Source organism: Cupressus sempervirens, chromosome 6 (genome assembly GCF_028749045.1).
Source record: "Cupressus sempervirens isolate cs-2001-9-10 chromosome 6, ASM2874904v1, whole genome shotgun sequence".
In the NCBI taxonomy this organism is placed as follows: Eukaryota; Viridiplantae; Streptophyta; class Pinopsida; order Cupressales; family Cupressaceae; genus Cupressus; species Cupressus sempervirens.
This window is the reverse complement of record NC_143123.1, coordinates 96242696-96260399: the sequence shown is the minus strand read 5'-3', so window position 1 is coordinate 96260399 and position 17704 is coordinate 96242696. Positions and strand designations below refer to the sequence as shown.

Genomic DNA, 17704 nt, shown 5'->3' with positions numbered 1-17704 from the left:
TTGTTAATCTGTCTCGGATATTTTGTAATTGTCGTCCGGAGACGACTTTACTTTTTTTTGGGGGGGGGAGGTGATGTTGTCGATAAAATCTATATTGTAGCCGACAGATAGAATAGTATCCGAACAGGCGCATGACAGTTACGTCACCCATTTGGAAAGGTATATGTACACCGTCCAAAATGGACTTTGAATCATCATCATTGTAATCAATCATATTGAATATTGTAGTATCTTTTGTATCCATGCGAATAATAAAAGGAATACGTCTATGTTACATGTTCTTGTCTATTGTCTGCATGCATTAATAAACCGTTTACCCTGTATAGTAAATAGCCCAAACTAGAGATGACTAGGCCAAAACACTCTAAGATCCCTTTAAACCCTTCGTTAGCCCTCGGAACCATGTAGAACTAGGCTAACACACACACACACTTGGTCGACTGCTAAAGTGGGGACATTACACAATTCCGTCAAACAATTTCCCTTGATATATATTGAAATGGTATTTGAAGAAGTTTGTTGATTTGTCCTGAGATTTATGTTTAGTGTTTGTTGTTTGGTTTTCGTTTCATCAAATAAATTTGTTCTTCAATTGTGGTTTAGAAGTCCATCAACTCTATTACCAAACAAGAAAATAATTATAAGGACACTGAATTATTCGAATCTAACCACTTTTGCAGAATAGATACCTTCTCAATCAAGATTAAAATTTTAAATGCTCAACCAACTACTACAAGATGCATATACCCAAATCCACTCAAATTTTATCAAACCTTTTACACCACATTGACAACTAAAACATTATGTCTAATAATTGGCAAGCCTCTTTTAAAGAAGTTTCTTCAACCAGCAACAACCCAAGCCCACTTCTATCCTTGTATTATCATAGTTGTATGGTAAAGAGGTAATGTGCAACTTGTGAAACTCGAGATACAACTTTGTTACTCTGATTTGTGAACCCGACTCACTCTCTATAGAATCTGTGGCCTATTCAAAAATGTTGTAGCCTGTTGTTAATTATCAGACTATTAAGAGGAACAAAGGTACAGTCTAACCCAAGTGAATCTCTCTGCAAGTTGACCACTGTAAGGAAGCATTACAATAAAATGTAATGGCATTAATCTTTAGTTAATAATAGCAGAAAATAGAACATCAAATTATTGCTTGCTAGATAGTTAGTATAGGGGTTAGGTAGTTAGGTCAAGGGATGTGTCTGTTGGTCTTCCTAACCAACTGACTTATATTTAAGAACATTGGAACTTGAATGATGTACTTGTTATTTTTTGGGGTAATCAATAAAGTATATTGTTTTCCCTCGCCAACTTTGGTACATGTGATATTGGTATTAAATGCTTTGTTGATACTAGTATATTTTAATACATGTTTTATTGTTCTGGTTAATAACCATTCTACATTTTGGCGTCATCACTAGGGAACGAACACGGGTCGCCTACGTGACAGGGAGTAGAGATATGGAAGGCCAAACATAATGTGCCCACGACACTTGAGCAGCCACCCCTCATGCAGTCAATTGCTCAAATTGAGGAAGTGTTTCAAGGAATATTCCTAGCATTGCAGCAGGAAAAGGAATTGACAAGGAGATTAGAAGAAGAAAAGGGGTTGATAAGAAGAATGGAAGTGGAATGGGAGGATGAGAAAGCGGCTCTGGGAGAGATATTGGTAGCAGCCGAAAAGCCTTGTGCCTACTTCAAGGAGTTTGAGCTAAGCAGATGGCTGTAAAGCGAGATCTACGGCGTATTCGTGAATGGGCATCAAGGCTAGGGACGTCCTCCCACCCTACTTCTTGAAGTATAGTTTTCTTTTGGTTTTTGCTACGTATTTTCTTCTTCTTCTTCTTCTTCTTCTTCTTTTTTGGGGGGGGGGTTTCGTGGGCGGGGGGGCGTAAATGTAGGGCATAATATTACTGTTGGTTCCCAAAACCGCAGATTGGAATCCTACGAGCCTTGCCTGCTCGATGCTAGGATATCCAACTGGTTAAGGCCAACTTGACGGAACTAAACAACACGGTCCAAGTTCCCTGCACTTCCGGCTCTGCAAAACCAAGGCGGATATACCTGATCTTGGACAACAGCTTTATATCCAAGATGCTCAAAGCAGATCAGTTAGAATGCGAATACAACAAAAGCTTTCAAAATGGCAAGAATTATTGAAAACTTCAAACTTGCGATTTATGAATTGAGAACGAAGGTAAATGATTGAAATAATGTTTTGAATAAAGAATAAATATAGATTAATGCAACAGATGAATATATTAATTCTTCAAAGGCAAGAAATGAAACATTTGCCAGCATATGAATTATGAATCAAGAATAAAAGACCAGTGCTTAATTAAATGGGCAATAGAGTCAATATTATTAGTTGAAACGTACAACTTTATAAAGTCTAATATATTCAAACTATAAACAAATTTAATCATCAGACGCGACAGATCAATTATTCAAATGCAATTTTAAATTAGTCTAATATGCACTTTAATCCTTACGGAGACAAACTAGACATAAATACGGAAATAATAAAACATTTCACAATATCTATGTTTATCAAATTTAAAATGCAATAATGATCCAATCCACTTATCCGAATATTAAAATATTTATAGAAAATAATAAAAAACACTTATAAAGGACACAACTTAATAAAAATTTAAAACTCTAATGCAAATAAATTAAATAAATACTTCTTACTGATCCGGAAATAAAATCATACTGGAGACATTCCCTACAGGTGATCCATCCAATATAATTCAACTCCAGAATCGCACAAGAATTTATTCCATAATTCACCATCCACAGGCTTAGTTCAAAAGGTCATTTTCTTTTCAAACGAAAAATATAATATAACATAAAATATAGCATAGGTAAAACATTGAAAATATGAATATTGAATTGTCTTCTATCCTTTTTTTTATGGCTTTTACATTTCATATATTTATAAACCCACAAGAGGTGTCGGTTTGTTTTTTCTGAATCATCACACCTTTTCATAAAGAAAACTAACCAATAGTTAAAAATTTAATATGGTTTAGATAAAGACTGGCTGCATCATTCCCGCGATCAAATCTTCAAACACAATCTTTCTCCTTAATCGCACAGCACACAGACCTGCGATCAAAACAACACAACATTACATATTGATAAATATATAATAATAATAATAATAATAAGCAATACTCCAGTGGCTTTGTTGGAACGTGAACATCAAGACCCCCGAGATCGCAGAATGCAAAGCACAGAGGGAAACACGCGCGGGCACCAAAATATCCTTTGAAAGTCGGCGTTCAAAACTAATGCTTTTATTCATGTCTGAATAAATGGATGCCTCTGAATGGTGGACATCTCTATTCTCTTTTAAAGATAAGTTTCTCAATATGAACCTGTAGTATTCACTGCCCTCATTATCATTAGCACTGACCTTGCATGATAGATTGCAACAGATTAGCCACGATATTCAGATCAAGCGAATGTTAGTGAGACATACATCTGAAAGTGGAATTCTGGAATAAATCAGTCATATTTTGTGGCTTCATTTCTCAAGGACCGTGGGCATATGTTAGGCTCCTTTATTAGTCATCATGGTGGATCTTGTTGATAGTCTTAAACGCTACTGGTGTCCATGTACTAGCCTGGCTTCAGATAATTGTGATATGAAACACTTGGACCTGCATCAACTTGATCAGAAGGGGCTCATCCTTTTTAGTGTTCAGAAACTGACCATCATTCCCCTTTATACGGCCAGCATGGACAGAACCAAGTATCCATCTAACAATTATGCCGTCATAGCTTCTTGAGTAAACTTCACTTTAGACTTATCTGTTGACATAGTAAGTACTTGCTTTCTAGCAGAATAAATGCTTCCTGTGTGGACACCATCTTCAGCGAACCCTCCAATCTTTTTGCATGTCTTCCCACCAAAAAGCACCCCTTTCTTGTCTGAACCAACAGTAATGAACTTACTCCCATCTGGAGAAAATCTTACACAATTCACAAAGTTTGAATGCTCTTGATTTTATTTCTCATGCTTGTTTGTCTGAGGGCTATAAAACTTGAAGGAATATTAAATATTTTCTGGATTCATTATTACTATAGAAGCAGCTTGCCCATCTTTCCACTAATTTCCAGTTGCTAGAGTAGGAATCTACAATTCATCTTCAAATGATCACAATCTGAACAATAATACTTTGGGATAAACCTTTTGCATCTTTGCTTATAATCATAGAGAACGAACACTTCAGTGATGGCTATAAACTTTACCATAATGAACAAATTTCCATGAAACATAAATAAGAGTAACATCAGATATATAAGTGCAGAAACTAAATGAATGAAGATCTGAATTGCTGCAACATGATTCAAAAAGGTTCGTGCTCTCTAGTGACTTCCTTCTTCAATCATAGCGTTGATTTTAGATCTTCTTGAACTGCAAATGCTTAATGTTGTGAGATTTTGTGAGGAGAATCAACTCTGTTGTTGGGGCATACTGTGTTTGAAGAGCTCGAAATCTGTAGACAACTGGCAGCGTCCTTGTCCAGATAACATCTTAGATGATTTCAAAAAGGGTGCTCAGGCCCATTTCATATCAGATTCAAAATTTTATTACTTGTCAAAATCATTACTCTGCACATACAATCCATTTTTACCTATGCTACGGTTTTACTGTAACAACATTGTTTCTTGACATTCTTTGAAACTTCTAAACTGGTGCAGGTACTGACTTGAAATTGAGATTCAACGGATGACCAAGTGCAGAATGCTTCTTTTGTATGCTTGATGACTCATGAAGATCATATATATGAATTGTTTGGATTATACACTTGAACAATTTGCTGTCAGTAGGTAATATAGTGACCATTATTCCTGGACATGCAGTTTGGCTAGTTCTGTCAAAATCTTTGACTCTATACACATGCATAAACTATTTGCTACATATTATTAACAAGCCTGAACAATAACAGATTGAATTCAAATCCATGCCTTCTCCTTATCTGCTATATCTTGGTAGAAAACTTGGGCACCAAAATCTGCCTACTCCAGATAAAGGCAACCTTCAAACATTCTCCTGAGGCTGTTATAATAATTCTAGAGATAAGGGTTTGCTCGGGCTTCTGATCTTCCCTGTCTATGATAGTCTTTACCAAAGATAACACTTAATACTCCCTATATATACCAATGCCATATGCAAAATTTTACATTTGTAGAGTGTTCATGTAAGAATCTGTAAACAAGCTCCTGTTTGAAGTGAGTAATTATGATCTGAAAATAGAATATTGATCTCCAACATGCTTCACAAATGGAAGTTCTAACTCCTGTGAAAATTTAGGCTCCAGATTTCATATTGCTCACTCTTCAAGATCAAAAATGGAAGCTAAAATTTTGGGCTCCATCAATTACAATGATGTAATTATAGATAGTTGATATTGGGGTTGGGTAGTTAGGTAGCGAGGGGATGTGTCGGTTGGTCTTCCTAACCAACTGACTTCTATTTAAGAACATTGGAACTTGAATGATGTACTTGTTATTTTTTTGGGTAATCAATAAAGTATATTGGTTTCCCTCACCAACTTTGGTATGTGTGATATTGGTATTAAATGCTTTGTTGATACTAGTATATTTGAATACATGCTTTATTGTTCTCGTTGGTAACCATTCTACAGGACACTATGATTGAAGTTTCGTGCCCTTTGCTACAAATTTCTCTACCTTCTACAAAATGGTGATGAGGACAACCCATAATAGAAAGCAGTTGTAAAAAATAATATGATGTCAATATGATGGAAGAAGCTACAGTAATATCGACTTGGCACCAATTTCTATATTTATTTATAAATTCAAGATTCAGGAAACTCAGCCCCCAACCAACAACCAATGATTAATTTAGAGTTTGACAATGTTTCTGCCACCACTTCCAAGATACCACGACCAAAATGTCCCTTCTAGACTCTAATTAGATAGACCGTCCTATATGGCTCTACAGTGTGGGGTCCCTCCCTCTTGGAATCTGATTGGGCCTCAGTTGAGAGAGTCCAAACTCTTTTTCTTCAGCAATTATCAGATGGCATCAGTCCACACCCCACAGTATCATTTTGGCAGAGTCTAGGGCTCATCCTTTCAAATTGGGGACTATTTTTTATTTGATTTGGTTTCTTCACCGGCTTTGGAGCTTTGCTGACTATGTTGGGGGTCACCACAAATATTCCTACTTGGCCTATTGTTCTTCAGAGGGGATTGCGGGGTCTAATCCTGATGGCAAGTCTCGCTGTTGGTTCGCCCAAGCCTCTGCCCTTCTTGGCTTGATTGGTATTGCAATAGACTGCCTTCCCCCCTTCAAGTTCTTGTTGGACGCCCTCGCTCACCTACTTTCGTCTCAACAGGAGCTGAAAAAGCATGTCAAGCTTGACAGCTATAGACAGTATATTCTAACTTGGAGTAACCCTCCGAGGGGGTTCTGCCCGAGGATGGCCTTCTATGTTGAGCACTCCCTTGATATCTAGGATGGGGTCATTATGGGGCCTTGGTACCTTACTCGTCGTTGGAATCATGCCCTTTGCATCTCATTGGGATCTTTTAGAGTGGGCTCTCACCAACTACATATACAAACTGATCACTAGATTGACAAAGAGGATAGGATTTGTCGCCTTTGCCCCCTTGGGGAGGTGGAGACTGAGACCCATTTGATTTTTCATTGCTCCATCTACTATGAGGTCAGGGGGAGGTTCTACTACTTGTTTAGGGAGTGTAGATCTCTTTCTTCATTCTTGAGATACTGACCAACAGTGTCTGGCACTTTATCTTCAAGAAAACTTGCGGCTTTGGGATTATACTTTTCAACTTCAGTCCCCATCGAGACAAACTAATGAGAAGCTCATCACCTCATTCTTTACACCCGTGGCCCCTACCCAAGAGACGAAGCAGTCTCTCTGCACTATTTTGAGTCACACCAGATATGTGAGACCTCGTAGAGGACACATTCGGCAGCAACACCTTTCTTCCAGCAGTCTTCAAAGGTAGCAACCAAGGACACCTTCTAGTCCTAGATTGCAAACTTCTATTCTAGACTATTTCTCATATGTGAGGAGTATTTAGTCCTTTCCCTTTTCTGTTCTTGCTTTCTTAATCTTTCCGCGGACACCATTTGGCGCTCCCCCCTACTGGCATTTTGCTCTTTTGTATTGTTCTCAATCCCTTAGACCTTTGTTGGTCTCTAGTTGGACATTAATAAATTTATCTCATCTTATTTGGGGCTGCTCATTTGCACAATAATCCCCATTATTGCGAATGGGAAATTTTGGCAGCTGACAATAACCTTCAAGATTCTCCATACACTTCCTTCAGTCTGTCACATCACAGTTTTAGGGAAACAATAATCTATCACCAAATATTTATATGACCCTTAAAAATTAAACTTGGCATACCAATATTAATATGATAAGTTCTGCACGAATAAATAATTCAACAACAAACATTATCTCCAGCAAGTTCTTCCCGATAGAAAAACTCACGAAATAATAATAATTGGCCTTTAAAAGCCTTAGGTCCCACACAGAAAATATTGAGCCTTCCATCATTAGTAATTATTCAGTGAACAACACATTAGTATATTATTTGTTTTTAGACACTGCAGAATAGTCAGCCTATATAAAGATGGAGCCCCACGAAGTATTACGCACAGGAAAAAAAACCTCAAACATTCAGCTATTCCAGTGAAGCCCAAAGTATTAAATTATGTCTCCTAATAACAGCCCATAATATCCCGAAACAGTGGAACCCACAAATGAATCACCCAGGTATTTCAGAAATATGAACTTCTAGAATACAACCTCTTCATTTTTAGATAAATCATCTAAAACCAAGTATTCATGTTTTAACAAATTTATCTCCAAACTTAAACAAGCTGCACTTTTGTCACTTATATGAAACCTCACAGGCTGGTAGGATTTTCTGCTCTGATACCACTAAAGCCAACCACCACCAATCAACTGGCCTGATGGTGAAGGCGGACTATCCAGGGTGTTAAGGGTGACATTGCAGGGCATATCGCGTCTAAGGGCACGGACCACCCTCTAATTACACAGATGCTGGACGTGTGGCTATCAAGGCACATAACCTGCGCATGGGAGATTGCAGCCCACTACGCTCTACAGGACACTGTCATATCCCCATAGGATATTTTCTCCAGATTTCTCAAAATGTATCACAAAAATTTAATCCAACAAATTGCATGCACTTGATTTGTATATATCGAATAGAATATGCTGAAAATCATAGAATTTTGATATTAAATATGAAGATAAAATACTGCAATCTTATTTTTCAAAATATTTATGAACTACTTTAAACACTGCAAGTCTTCTTCAGATTAAACTTCACAAATTTGCCCAGCTATAAACTTCGTTGCAAAGCCAGCTCAAAGATAAATTGGGTTTCCGTCCAATCCACCCAGAAATGCCTCGAGGTTTCTGAGCTCAAGTTTCAAATCTTAAAACCAAAGCTCCACGAATCCTCCAAGAGAAAACAAAAACTCTCAGATATTTGGGAAAAATCCTTCAGTTTCATGCGTTGACCTCATTCAAGAGTCAAATTCGGATGTCAAAGATAACACAAGTTAAAAAATTGCAAATAAATATTTTATTCAATTTGCAGAGAGCTATTTTTCTTCTATTGCATGGTACCCAATGTCCACATTGTTTTAAGGAAATTATTTCTTTTATTGAGCACCAGTCGTACACTTACTAATTAGTAAAACAAATCTCTAGAAAGGATCATAGGTGGTTAAAGAAAGAGGTGCATAGAAAGCCAAATATATCTTTCATTTGAGCCATAAAAATCATAATAAATAAAAACAAATCAATGAGCCTTGAGGCCAATGTGATAAAAGGTTCCAAATTATCAGTGCTAAACTGAGATGAGTGGCACAGCCAACAAAAGGAAACTTCAAAACCTTTCATCAGCAACTTGATTTCCTTGGGAGGTGACATGGGCAAGGAGAAATAATTTCATTCTCAAAGTTGTCACTGGTCGAAGACTTAGTTTGCATTTTCTTTCTTGCAGATATTAAGGCTGGAAAGGAAAAATTCATAAAAAGCTTTAATAGCTGCTGTTGGAGTGTGATGTGGGAAGTAGAGGCTGCAATAAAAAAATAAGATTTGAGGATCTCAATCAGCTGTAAGCATTTTTGGGTAAAGAATATATTGATTGTGTTTATTCGGTCACAGCAAACTCAGCCACATTAAAGGCCCCACTTGGCAGATCAAAAGGACATTTTTTGTTGTATCCTTATCTCTGATTCTCCACTACTTCAGCTATCTGCTAGACTATTCAGATCGTTTTTTTTATAATAATATTTATAAATAATTAATGCTCAATAATATAATTAGCTTAGATTCTCATAGTTCTATTTATGTAGAATCTTTCTATTTTTGTCTTTGATCCTCCTCAGTTTCCTTTTAGAAACTCTTGCAATGTAATTGCCTATAAATGATTCTTCATTTCTGTTTAATAAACAAGCAATAATAATTATGCAAATTCTTTCACATGGTATCAGAGTGGGAAAACATTTCATAGCTATAAATTTGTTGAAATCTCTAGGGTTTGAAATATCATGGCAACTGATTTGAATTGTGTCTGCTTGTTCTCCTGAGAAATTTGGGATCTTTATGCCAGCCCAAGATTTGTGAAGTTCGTAATTTTTTAGAACCCCTGACCAACCTATTCTGGATTTTTTAGACACAATTTATCATGTGTTCTTTCTACATGATCGCTTTTTGCAACCTGAATTTTTTGCTCACATGATTTGTATTCGTGTTTTATCTCCTGCAAATTTGTATTTGCATTTTAGTTGTAGACATTTCATCTATATTTGTCTATTTTTTGTGTCATTTTATTTCCTGCAAATTTGTATTTGCATTTTAGTTGAAGGCATTTCATCTGCATTTATCTATTTTTGGGGTCAATCTTATCTCTACAAATGCGACAACCATTCCTGCATTCGACGGGGTTTTTTTGTATGTATTATTCCTAGACAGATTAGAGGTTTATTTTCATGTTGGCAGAGACTAGAGTATTCTATAAACCCGCAACAGCCCTGCAATTGCTAGCGACAGGATTTTTTGGTGCATTTGCTTTTCACGATGCTACCATGTTTTTGCACACAATCATGTTTAGACATTGTGGCCTGGTGTTTTTTGAAGCTGCAATTTTGTCAAAATCACTTGGACTTTTTGGGCACCATTTTTCAGCGAATCTATTTCCAGTCTTCTGCAAGCAGCTAGGGTTTCAAAATATCTTTTGGGTTTCCTTCTACAATTTTTCAGACTGTGATTTGTGCCTTGAAATCTGTGCTAGGATTTCTTTGTCTTGGGATCTATACTTACATATTTTTTGTCTTGACACAATGTGATTGTCTTCTCACTTCATTGGGATTTCTGCACTTTTGTTAACTATATTTTAACCAGTAAAGTTCCTTCTTTTTTGTGCATTGGGAAGCATGCAGAATGGCATCATTAACAAATATCATCCTCAAAAGCAGTAGAAATTTTATGGAAAATAGTAAATACTATAACACCTGGAAGCAATGCATGCCGACTATCTTTGAGTATCGGTGTCTTGATGCAGTTGTTCTAAGCACGACTAGATGTCCTACCACTACTGCAAAAGATCACGACAAATGGGATGAGTGCAACCAGGAAGCTATCATGATCATCAAACTCTCAGTCACAGATGATCAGCTCCCTCAAGTACCATCTGGTAAAACTACTAAGGAAACCTAGGATCATCTAGTGGATCTTCATAAAACCTCTGACAGATGTAGTGTTTTTTCTTAAGAACATGCTATCTATTTTCCATCATGATGGATGAAAAGATGTCCTTACAAGAGCTTCTAAAAAAGATTATGGACATTTGCGATCAGTTGGAGGCAATTGGTCGAAAAATGGAGAAAGATATGGTAGTCATTACTCTAAGTCTTATGAACACTTGATCGAGACACTCAACATTACCTCAACTAATGTTGATCTAAAATTTGCTAATCTTTGCACCAAACTTCTGCAGCAGGATCATTGAAACCATAGTTGGAAAACTCGCCAAATGCAAAAACTCGCCAAGCCCCCCAAAAGTTTAATCGGGAAAAACTCGGCGATTTAAAAAAAAAACTCGGGAACCTAAAAAACCGCTGAAATTTAATTAAAAATACATTTATTTTGCAAAATTTAATGAGAAGATGCATCTAATAAGTTAATTAAAGACAATACAAAAGAAAGAAACAAAGTTTAGATATATATAAATGCATAATGTGTACAAAATTGCATTCTCATGCAGAATGCTCATGGTAGGAAGCAAAATAGTAAATTACTAAATAGTTTCAATCTGTCAAACTAGAAGTAAATACTAAAAGTCTAAATACATCAATACAATGTCAATCACATCTTCCTCTTTCCACTTGCACTAGCAGGAAAGCGAGGGGGTCTAGTCCTAGAAGAAGTGCCCCGCACTGGGATAGGGCGTGAGCTGCGTGACTGTGAACTCAGTGGCTGTGCCCCCTCGCTCGACATCCCTACTGACTGGCTCGGTGTCCTAGAAGAGGATGCATCTCCTCCTAATGGTAATGCCTGATCCTCGCCTGAATCATCATCATCCTCGTCCTCATCCTCAATGTCATCCATAGTGAACTGAAAATCAGTGTCAACCTCCCCCTCCATGGCCTGCCTCTCCAAATCAGCGATCTCATCTGGTGTAAACAATGGACTTGGCTCCTGTGCTGTCCAATTAGAATAAGGATCTATCTCATCTAGATCAAACGGACCAGGTAGTTCTAAGAGCTATGACTTTTTTATGCGCAACTTAAGATTATAGTGCACATAAACAAGGTCATTAAACCGTTTTTGAGTCATTCTGTTTCTTTTCTTTGTATGGATGGACTCAAATAAGCTCCAATTGCGCTCACAATGGGATGAGCTACAAGGTTGGGATAGGACTCTGAGAGCAAATTTCCTTAAATTGGGGGTATTGCCACCCCAACTTGCCCACCAAGCATCTGCAAAACAAAATTTAAAAAGTTATAAAGCAATAAAAAACAAAATCAGAAGCACAACTTATCAATTAGCAAAAGTTTTAAAGTTTGACGCTTTACCTGGTGCTTGAGTAGATCTTGCTCTCTTTGCTAGCATAGAAGAGAACAAAGGACCCCTTGATTCCACATAGATTTGTTGTTCGGTCACAATAAGGTCTCTCTCCTCTTCACTTGATATCATTCTCTCAATGCATTTAGAGAGACCTTCCATGACCTCTCCATTAGGATCTGAGTAGGAATCATCAGCCCTAAAACAAATAGAAAATGATATCAAGTCTTACTACACAACCTTAAAAAGTAAAGTAAAATAAAGACTTATTAAAATCCCAACTTCAAGGACAATCAATTATCATAGTACCTGAATTTGGGATTGAGGAAGTAGCCTGCTGCATGAATAGGTTGGTGGAGCATATTGTTCCACCTCCTATCAATTATTTCCCAAATGGGGTCAAATCTGAGACTGTCCCCGTGATAGTAACTTCTAACAGCCTCTTTCGCCCTATCCATGGCCTCATAAAGACCTCCCATTGGGGATTGTTGCCCATCACATGTGCGCAAGACTAGAACCAGGGGCAAAGACATCTACATTTGAAATTTGAAAAATACAAATTAGTTAATAACATAGTAAGTTATGAATTGAAAATGAAACTTAAATACACTAAAAATATAATGAAGTTACCTCCACAATCTCCTTAGCCTTTGCAAAAAAGCTATCATCAAAGACTATTCGTGCCACAGCTTCTCCTTCGGGCTTCTTTGAGTAAGGTGAAGCAACCCAATCAGCACACACAAACATTTGCTTCAAAGCCAATATGTGGTCAAGAATACTTTGCAACGTCAAGAAGATCGTTGCAAACCTTGTCATAGCAGGTCTCATCAAATCTTTGCCTTTAGTGGCTTTTCTCATCAAACTGAGAACCTATGGGTGATTATAGATATATTTCGTGACTCGCCTAGCATCTTCCACAACTGGACTCACCCAATCAAGTTTTCCTATGTCCTCCAAAAGAAGGTCAAGGACATGTTCTGCACAAGGTGACCAAAAAAGTGTGGGATGCCTCTCTTGGAGGATTCTACCTAAAAGATTAGCAAAAAATCAATAATCAGTAACAAACTTTCCATATTTAGTATTTACAAATTACATCAAATCTAAATTGAATAATACCATAGCATTACATTCATGATTCATATTGATTCAAATATAAAAAATTAAATCTACCTGCTGCCACATATGCTGCTGCATTATCTGTGATTATTTGCACCACATTCTCTATTCCCACCTCCATGACAACATTCTCCAACATTAAAGCCAATGTGGCTGCATTTTTCACTTTGTTGGAGGCATCGACAGATTTCCAAAACACCACATCACCTTTGCAAGCAATCAAGAAGTTAATAATGGTTCTACTTCTTCCATCTGTCCACCCATCAGATAAAATGGTGCAACCATACTTCTTCCACTCTTTCTTTTGGTCTTCTATCAACAATCCTGCCCTACCAACCGCTTTGTCAAGCAACCTACAAAATTTAAGTGTAATATTAAATAAAGTGTAAGTGTTAGTAAAAAATTAGGAAATAAGTTATAACAATTAAGATTTAAAATATAACAATGAACTAAAGTGAATCTCAATTATTTACAATTACTAAATAGTAAAATACTAACCTTCCACTCATATCCTTGCGATTAGGCGGCTTGTACCCTTTGCCTGATATTGTCATTGCATTCACCATATTGACCCAATAGGGACTATCAGCGGCATTCATTGAGATATTGTTGAAAAACCAAAAATCAGCTGCTGCAATATCAGTTTGCTCATGCACCTCCTTAAACCATGCAGTGCCCTCTAATGATGGTTGTGCTCCAGGTGTGTTCCTGGGCACAAAATAACCACCTATCCCTGATGGGGATCTGGATGGTGATGATGAAGAAGTAGGAGATGTAGAAGAAGTGGAACTGGTAAAAGAAAAATTTTGTTTGCGGATCCGTGGGCCACGAAGAGATCCTGGTATGTTCTCAAGTGCTTCTTCTTCCTCTTGCATATCAAAAGGAGCTCCTTCAGATTCAGCTATGGCTGCCCTCATAGCTATTTTTGCCCTCTCCTTATTCAATTTTTTCTCTTCAGCAGCTGCAAGTAGGGCATGGATGAATCTTTTTTCTTCATCAGTTACCTTGAGACAAGGATTTGAGTCATGTTTCTTTATGCCTGCAAGGTGGTATTTGAGGCGGTTTATGCCTCCAGAAATAATTCTCTCACAGGGAATGCATATCACCTTCCCAATATCATTTGGATTTGGAGCTTCATAGGCATACCGCCATGCCTTATCTCTTGCATTTTTAGGCCGAGTGCCTATATATCCAGATGGGCATGGTGTTTGTGGCCACTCTTCTTGTGGGTTTGTCATTTTTTTAATGGTTGACCGCTGCCCTACACATAAATATATAGAGAAATGAATAAACAAAGTTAGAACTTAGAAGCTAGGGTTTCAAATGATTCAAACTTCAAACTTGAACCATATCCTTAGCAAACAACAAACTTCAACCATATCCTTAGAAGCTAGGGTTTCAAATGATCCAAAATGATTTTAAATGATTTGAAAACATTTACAAAAAACAACAAAAACAAAAGAACATTTGTTATAAAACTATAAAAAGTTTTCAAACTATGATAAGATGAACATACCTGGAAAGAAATTTGTCTTCTAAAATCGGTTAGAATCCTCTACAATCCACTCAAATCCGCCTTGAATCACTTGCAATCAGCCAAGAATGCCTCCAAACCTTCTTCTCTTCACTCCTCAAGGTTCTAAACAATGCAAATACAAGAAAGAATGAGAAAAAACACACTCACTGCCGCTTAAATCCGTCACAGGCCGCGTTCACCAGTAAATCGCGAGTTTTAAGGAAAAACTCGTCGAGTTTTTGCCGAGTACTCACCGATTACTCGGCGAGTTTTTACCAGATTGCCGAGTTTTTAAATCGGCGAGTTAACTGGTTAAAAACTCGCCGAGCTAGGAAACTCGGCGAGTTTTCCATCTATGATTGAAACAATAGTTTAGTAGCAATGTCAATTCATCCTCCACAAAACAAGCATCCTCTACAAAATCTTCTGCTAAGGAAAAAAAAAGGATCCATCTTCTCAACTGAAAGGCTTTCATTCTTCACAGGACAGCAAGACAAAAAATAATGTTGTAATTATTGTCATAAGTATGGTCACATGACAATCAGCTTTGATTTTAAGCAAAAGAAGCAAGGAGTGTCTCAACCCAAAGCAAATGTTGTGGAGCCCTATGATCAAGAAGAATCTGCATTTTATGCTTTTATGGCCAAAAGGACTTCATATCCAGTAATATCTTCTGCTTGGTATATAGATTGAAGGGCCTCTCAACATTTTACTCTTCATCAGGATTGGTTCACAAAATTTGAACCATTCTCTGATTCAATGATGTTTGGAGGAGTATAGGACACAATTGCCAATATGTTCAAATTCACAGTGGAGCCAAAAATTGATATTTCTTGATATATACTATGCTCTAAGCATGGACTTAATCTTCTCTCAGTTAGCCATATCATTAGGTATTATCGGTAGTTAGATATTGTTTGTAGTTTGCAAACTTGTAGCATTATTAATAGGGAGACTCGCACTACAATCGCTATGGGACTGAGGATCATGATCTTTCTAGACTTGCTGATTTTGGTGTTCTCAAGAGCACGTTGTGGCAAACAAGAGTACATCCATCAGCAAACTTTGGCATCAGCTTTATGGACACTTGAATGTGGACTATCTCTCTCAATTATCTTAGAAGGGTTTGGTTGTTGGTTTATCCGAGATCTAAACTCAAAATCATGGAGTTTGTGGAGCCTCTCAAGCTAGGAAGCAACATCGGACACCATTCTCATATGGCGATTCTTGGCAAGCCTCCAAGGTACCGTAATTGGTTCATGTTGATGTATGTGGGCCAATAAACACTAATGTTAGTAGGTCCAAGTACATTTTATTATTTTTTGATGATTTCAAATAGAAAAATGTGAGCATGTTTTCTTGAGAAGAAATTAGATGTATTTAGTACATTTCAGTAGTATAAGGCCTTAGTTGAGAATGAGTCATGCTCTCAAATTGCCACTCTAAGTTCAAATAATGGGGTAGAGTTTTGTGCTACACATGGCATTAAACAGCAATTCACCACATCATAAGCCCCTCAGCAGAAAGGTGTCGCTGTACATAGAAATCACAACATTATTGAAATGGCTCATTCTATGATGGAACATGGAAATATTCCAGATCAATATTGGTCTCAAGCACTTTACCCTACAGTATACCTTTTGAATCAATCACCTACACAAATCATTAAGAAGATGGTTCCCAAAGAAGCCTGGTCAAGACATAAGCCTAAGGTGGGCAATCTAAAAGTCTTTGGTTCTACACCTCATGTGTAGGTTTCAAAAGCCAAGTGTGCCAAGTTAGATTTGAAAAGCTAGAAACTTATGTTTACAAGTCAAAACAACAATCACAAGGCAAATAGATTGATTGACGTACAAATAAATCATCTCATATTCAGTCATGATGTTGTGGTTGATGAGACTAATGGTCCATTTCTTTCTACTACCAATCTTGAGGATGAACCTGTGAAGGCTTCAAATGTGGGTGATTGTCTTCCTGTTGGTTCCCTTGATGGGAGGGCTTAAGATCATTCTAACTCTAAAGATGTAGAGATTACTAGTTATGATATAGCAACACCTGATTTTCTTCAAGATCTACATACATATGATTTTATTCCAACTTCCCAACGAGATGGTATTCCTCCTATGCCATATGTTGGTACTTCCACCTCCCAACCTAAGTAGTGAGCCAAGACTATAGAAGATCTTCATGACCATGAGCTCATCGAGGGCAAATCAGCTCACAAAAAGAGCAAGCAACAAAACACAGTCAATTTTTCTCTTATGGCCTACATAAACAGCATTTATGAGCCCTAAGGCATTCCAAAGTGGGAAAAGGGTATGGAGGCAAAATACCATAGTCTTCTAAAGAATTGCACTTGGGTTCTTTCTCATCTTCCTCCTGGGAAGAAATCTATTAGCCACAAATGGATTTATAAGGTCAAGTGTCATGCAGGTGGAAGTATGGATAAATACAAGGCCAGATTGGTAGCTCACGGATTCACATAGTGGAAGGATATTCTCTATGAGGAGAATTTCACTTCTATTGCCGAGATGAGCAAAATCCATCTTGTTGCTGCCATTGCCGCTCAATTTGGATGGGAACTCTATTAGATGGATACCAAGAGTGCCTTTCTCCACGGTCAGTAGTAGGAAGAAGTCTACATGATGCAACCTCTTGCTTTCAAGGCTGTCAACGAAGAACATCAAGTATGTAGGCTCATGACAGCACTCTATGGATCGGGCATGGTATGTCATGATTGGTCAGCAATTGGTTAATCATGGTTTTCAGCAAGTTCCTTCTAACACTAATATATATATCAAACAATCTAGTGATGATATTATTTTTCTTGTTGTCTGTGTTGGAAGTTCAGCAAATTTAATTGCAACAATCAAACATAATTTGTGTCAGGCTTTTGACATGATAGATTTGAGGCTTCTCTATGATTGCTTAGGTATTGAGAT

At 37.3% G+C, this 17704-nt stretch overlaps 2 protein-coding genes across 5 annotated transcripts in view; both read right to left on the bottom strand.

Moving 5' to 3' along the window:
- The window catches only part of RSY3 (Adenine nucleotide alpha hydrolases-like superfamily protein), a 246350-nt gene that overhangs the window by 196540 nt on the left and 32106 nt on the right, over nucleotides 1–17704 (bottom strand). The window lies entirely within an intron of this gene.
- On the bottom strand, nucleotides 11342–13422 carry LOC149551398 (uncharacterized). The gene is made up of 5 exons (XM_089786907.1): nucleotides 13301–13422; nucleotides 12761–13158; nucleotides 12440–12663; nucleotides 12142–12329; nucleotides 11342–12045 (listed from the first exon to the last, which is right to left on the bottom strand). The coding sequence occupies exons 2-5, from the start codon at nucleotides 12986–12988 to the stop codon at nucleotides 11831–11833; spliced, it is 855 nt and encodes a 284-aa protein (XP_089643033.1). The 5' UTR covers nucleotides 12989–13158; nucleotides 13301–13422; the 3' UTR covers nucleotides 11342–11830.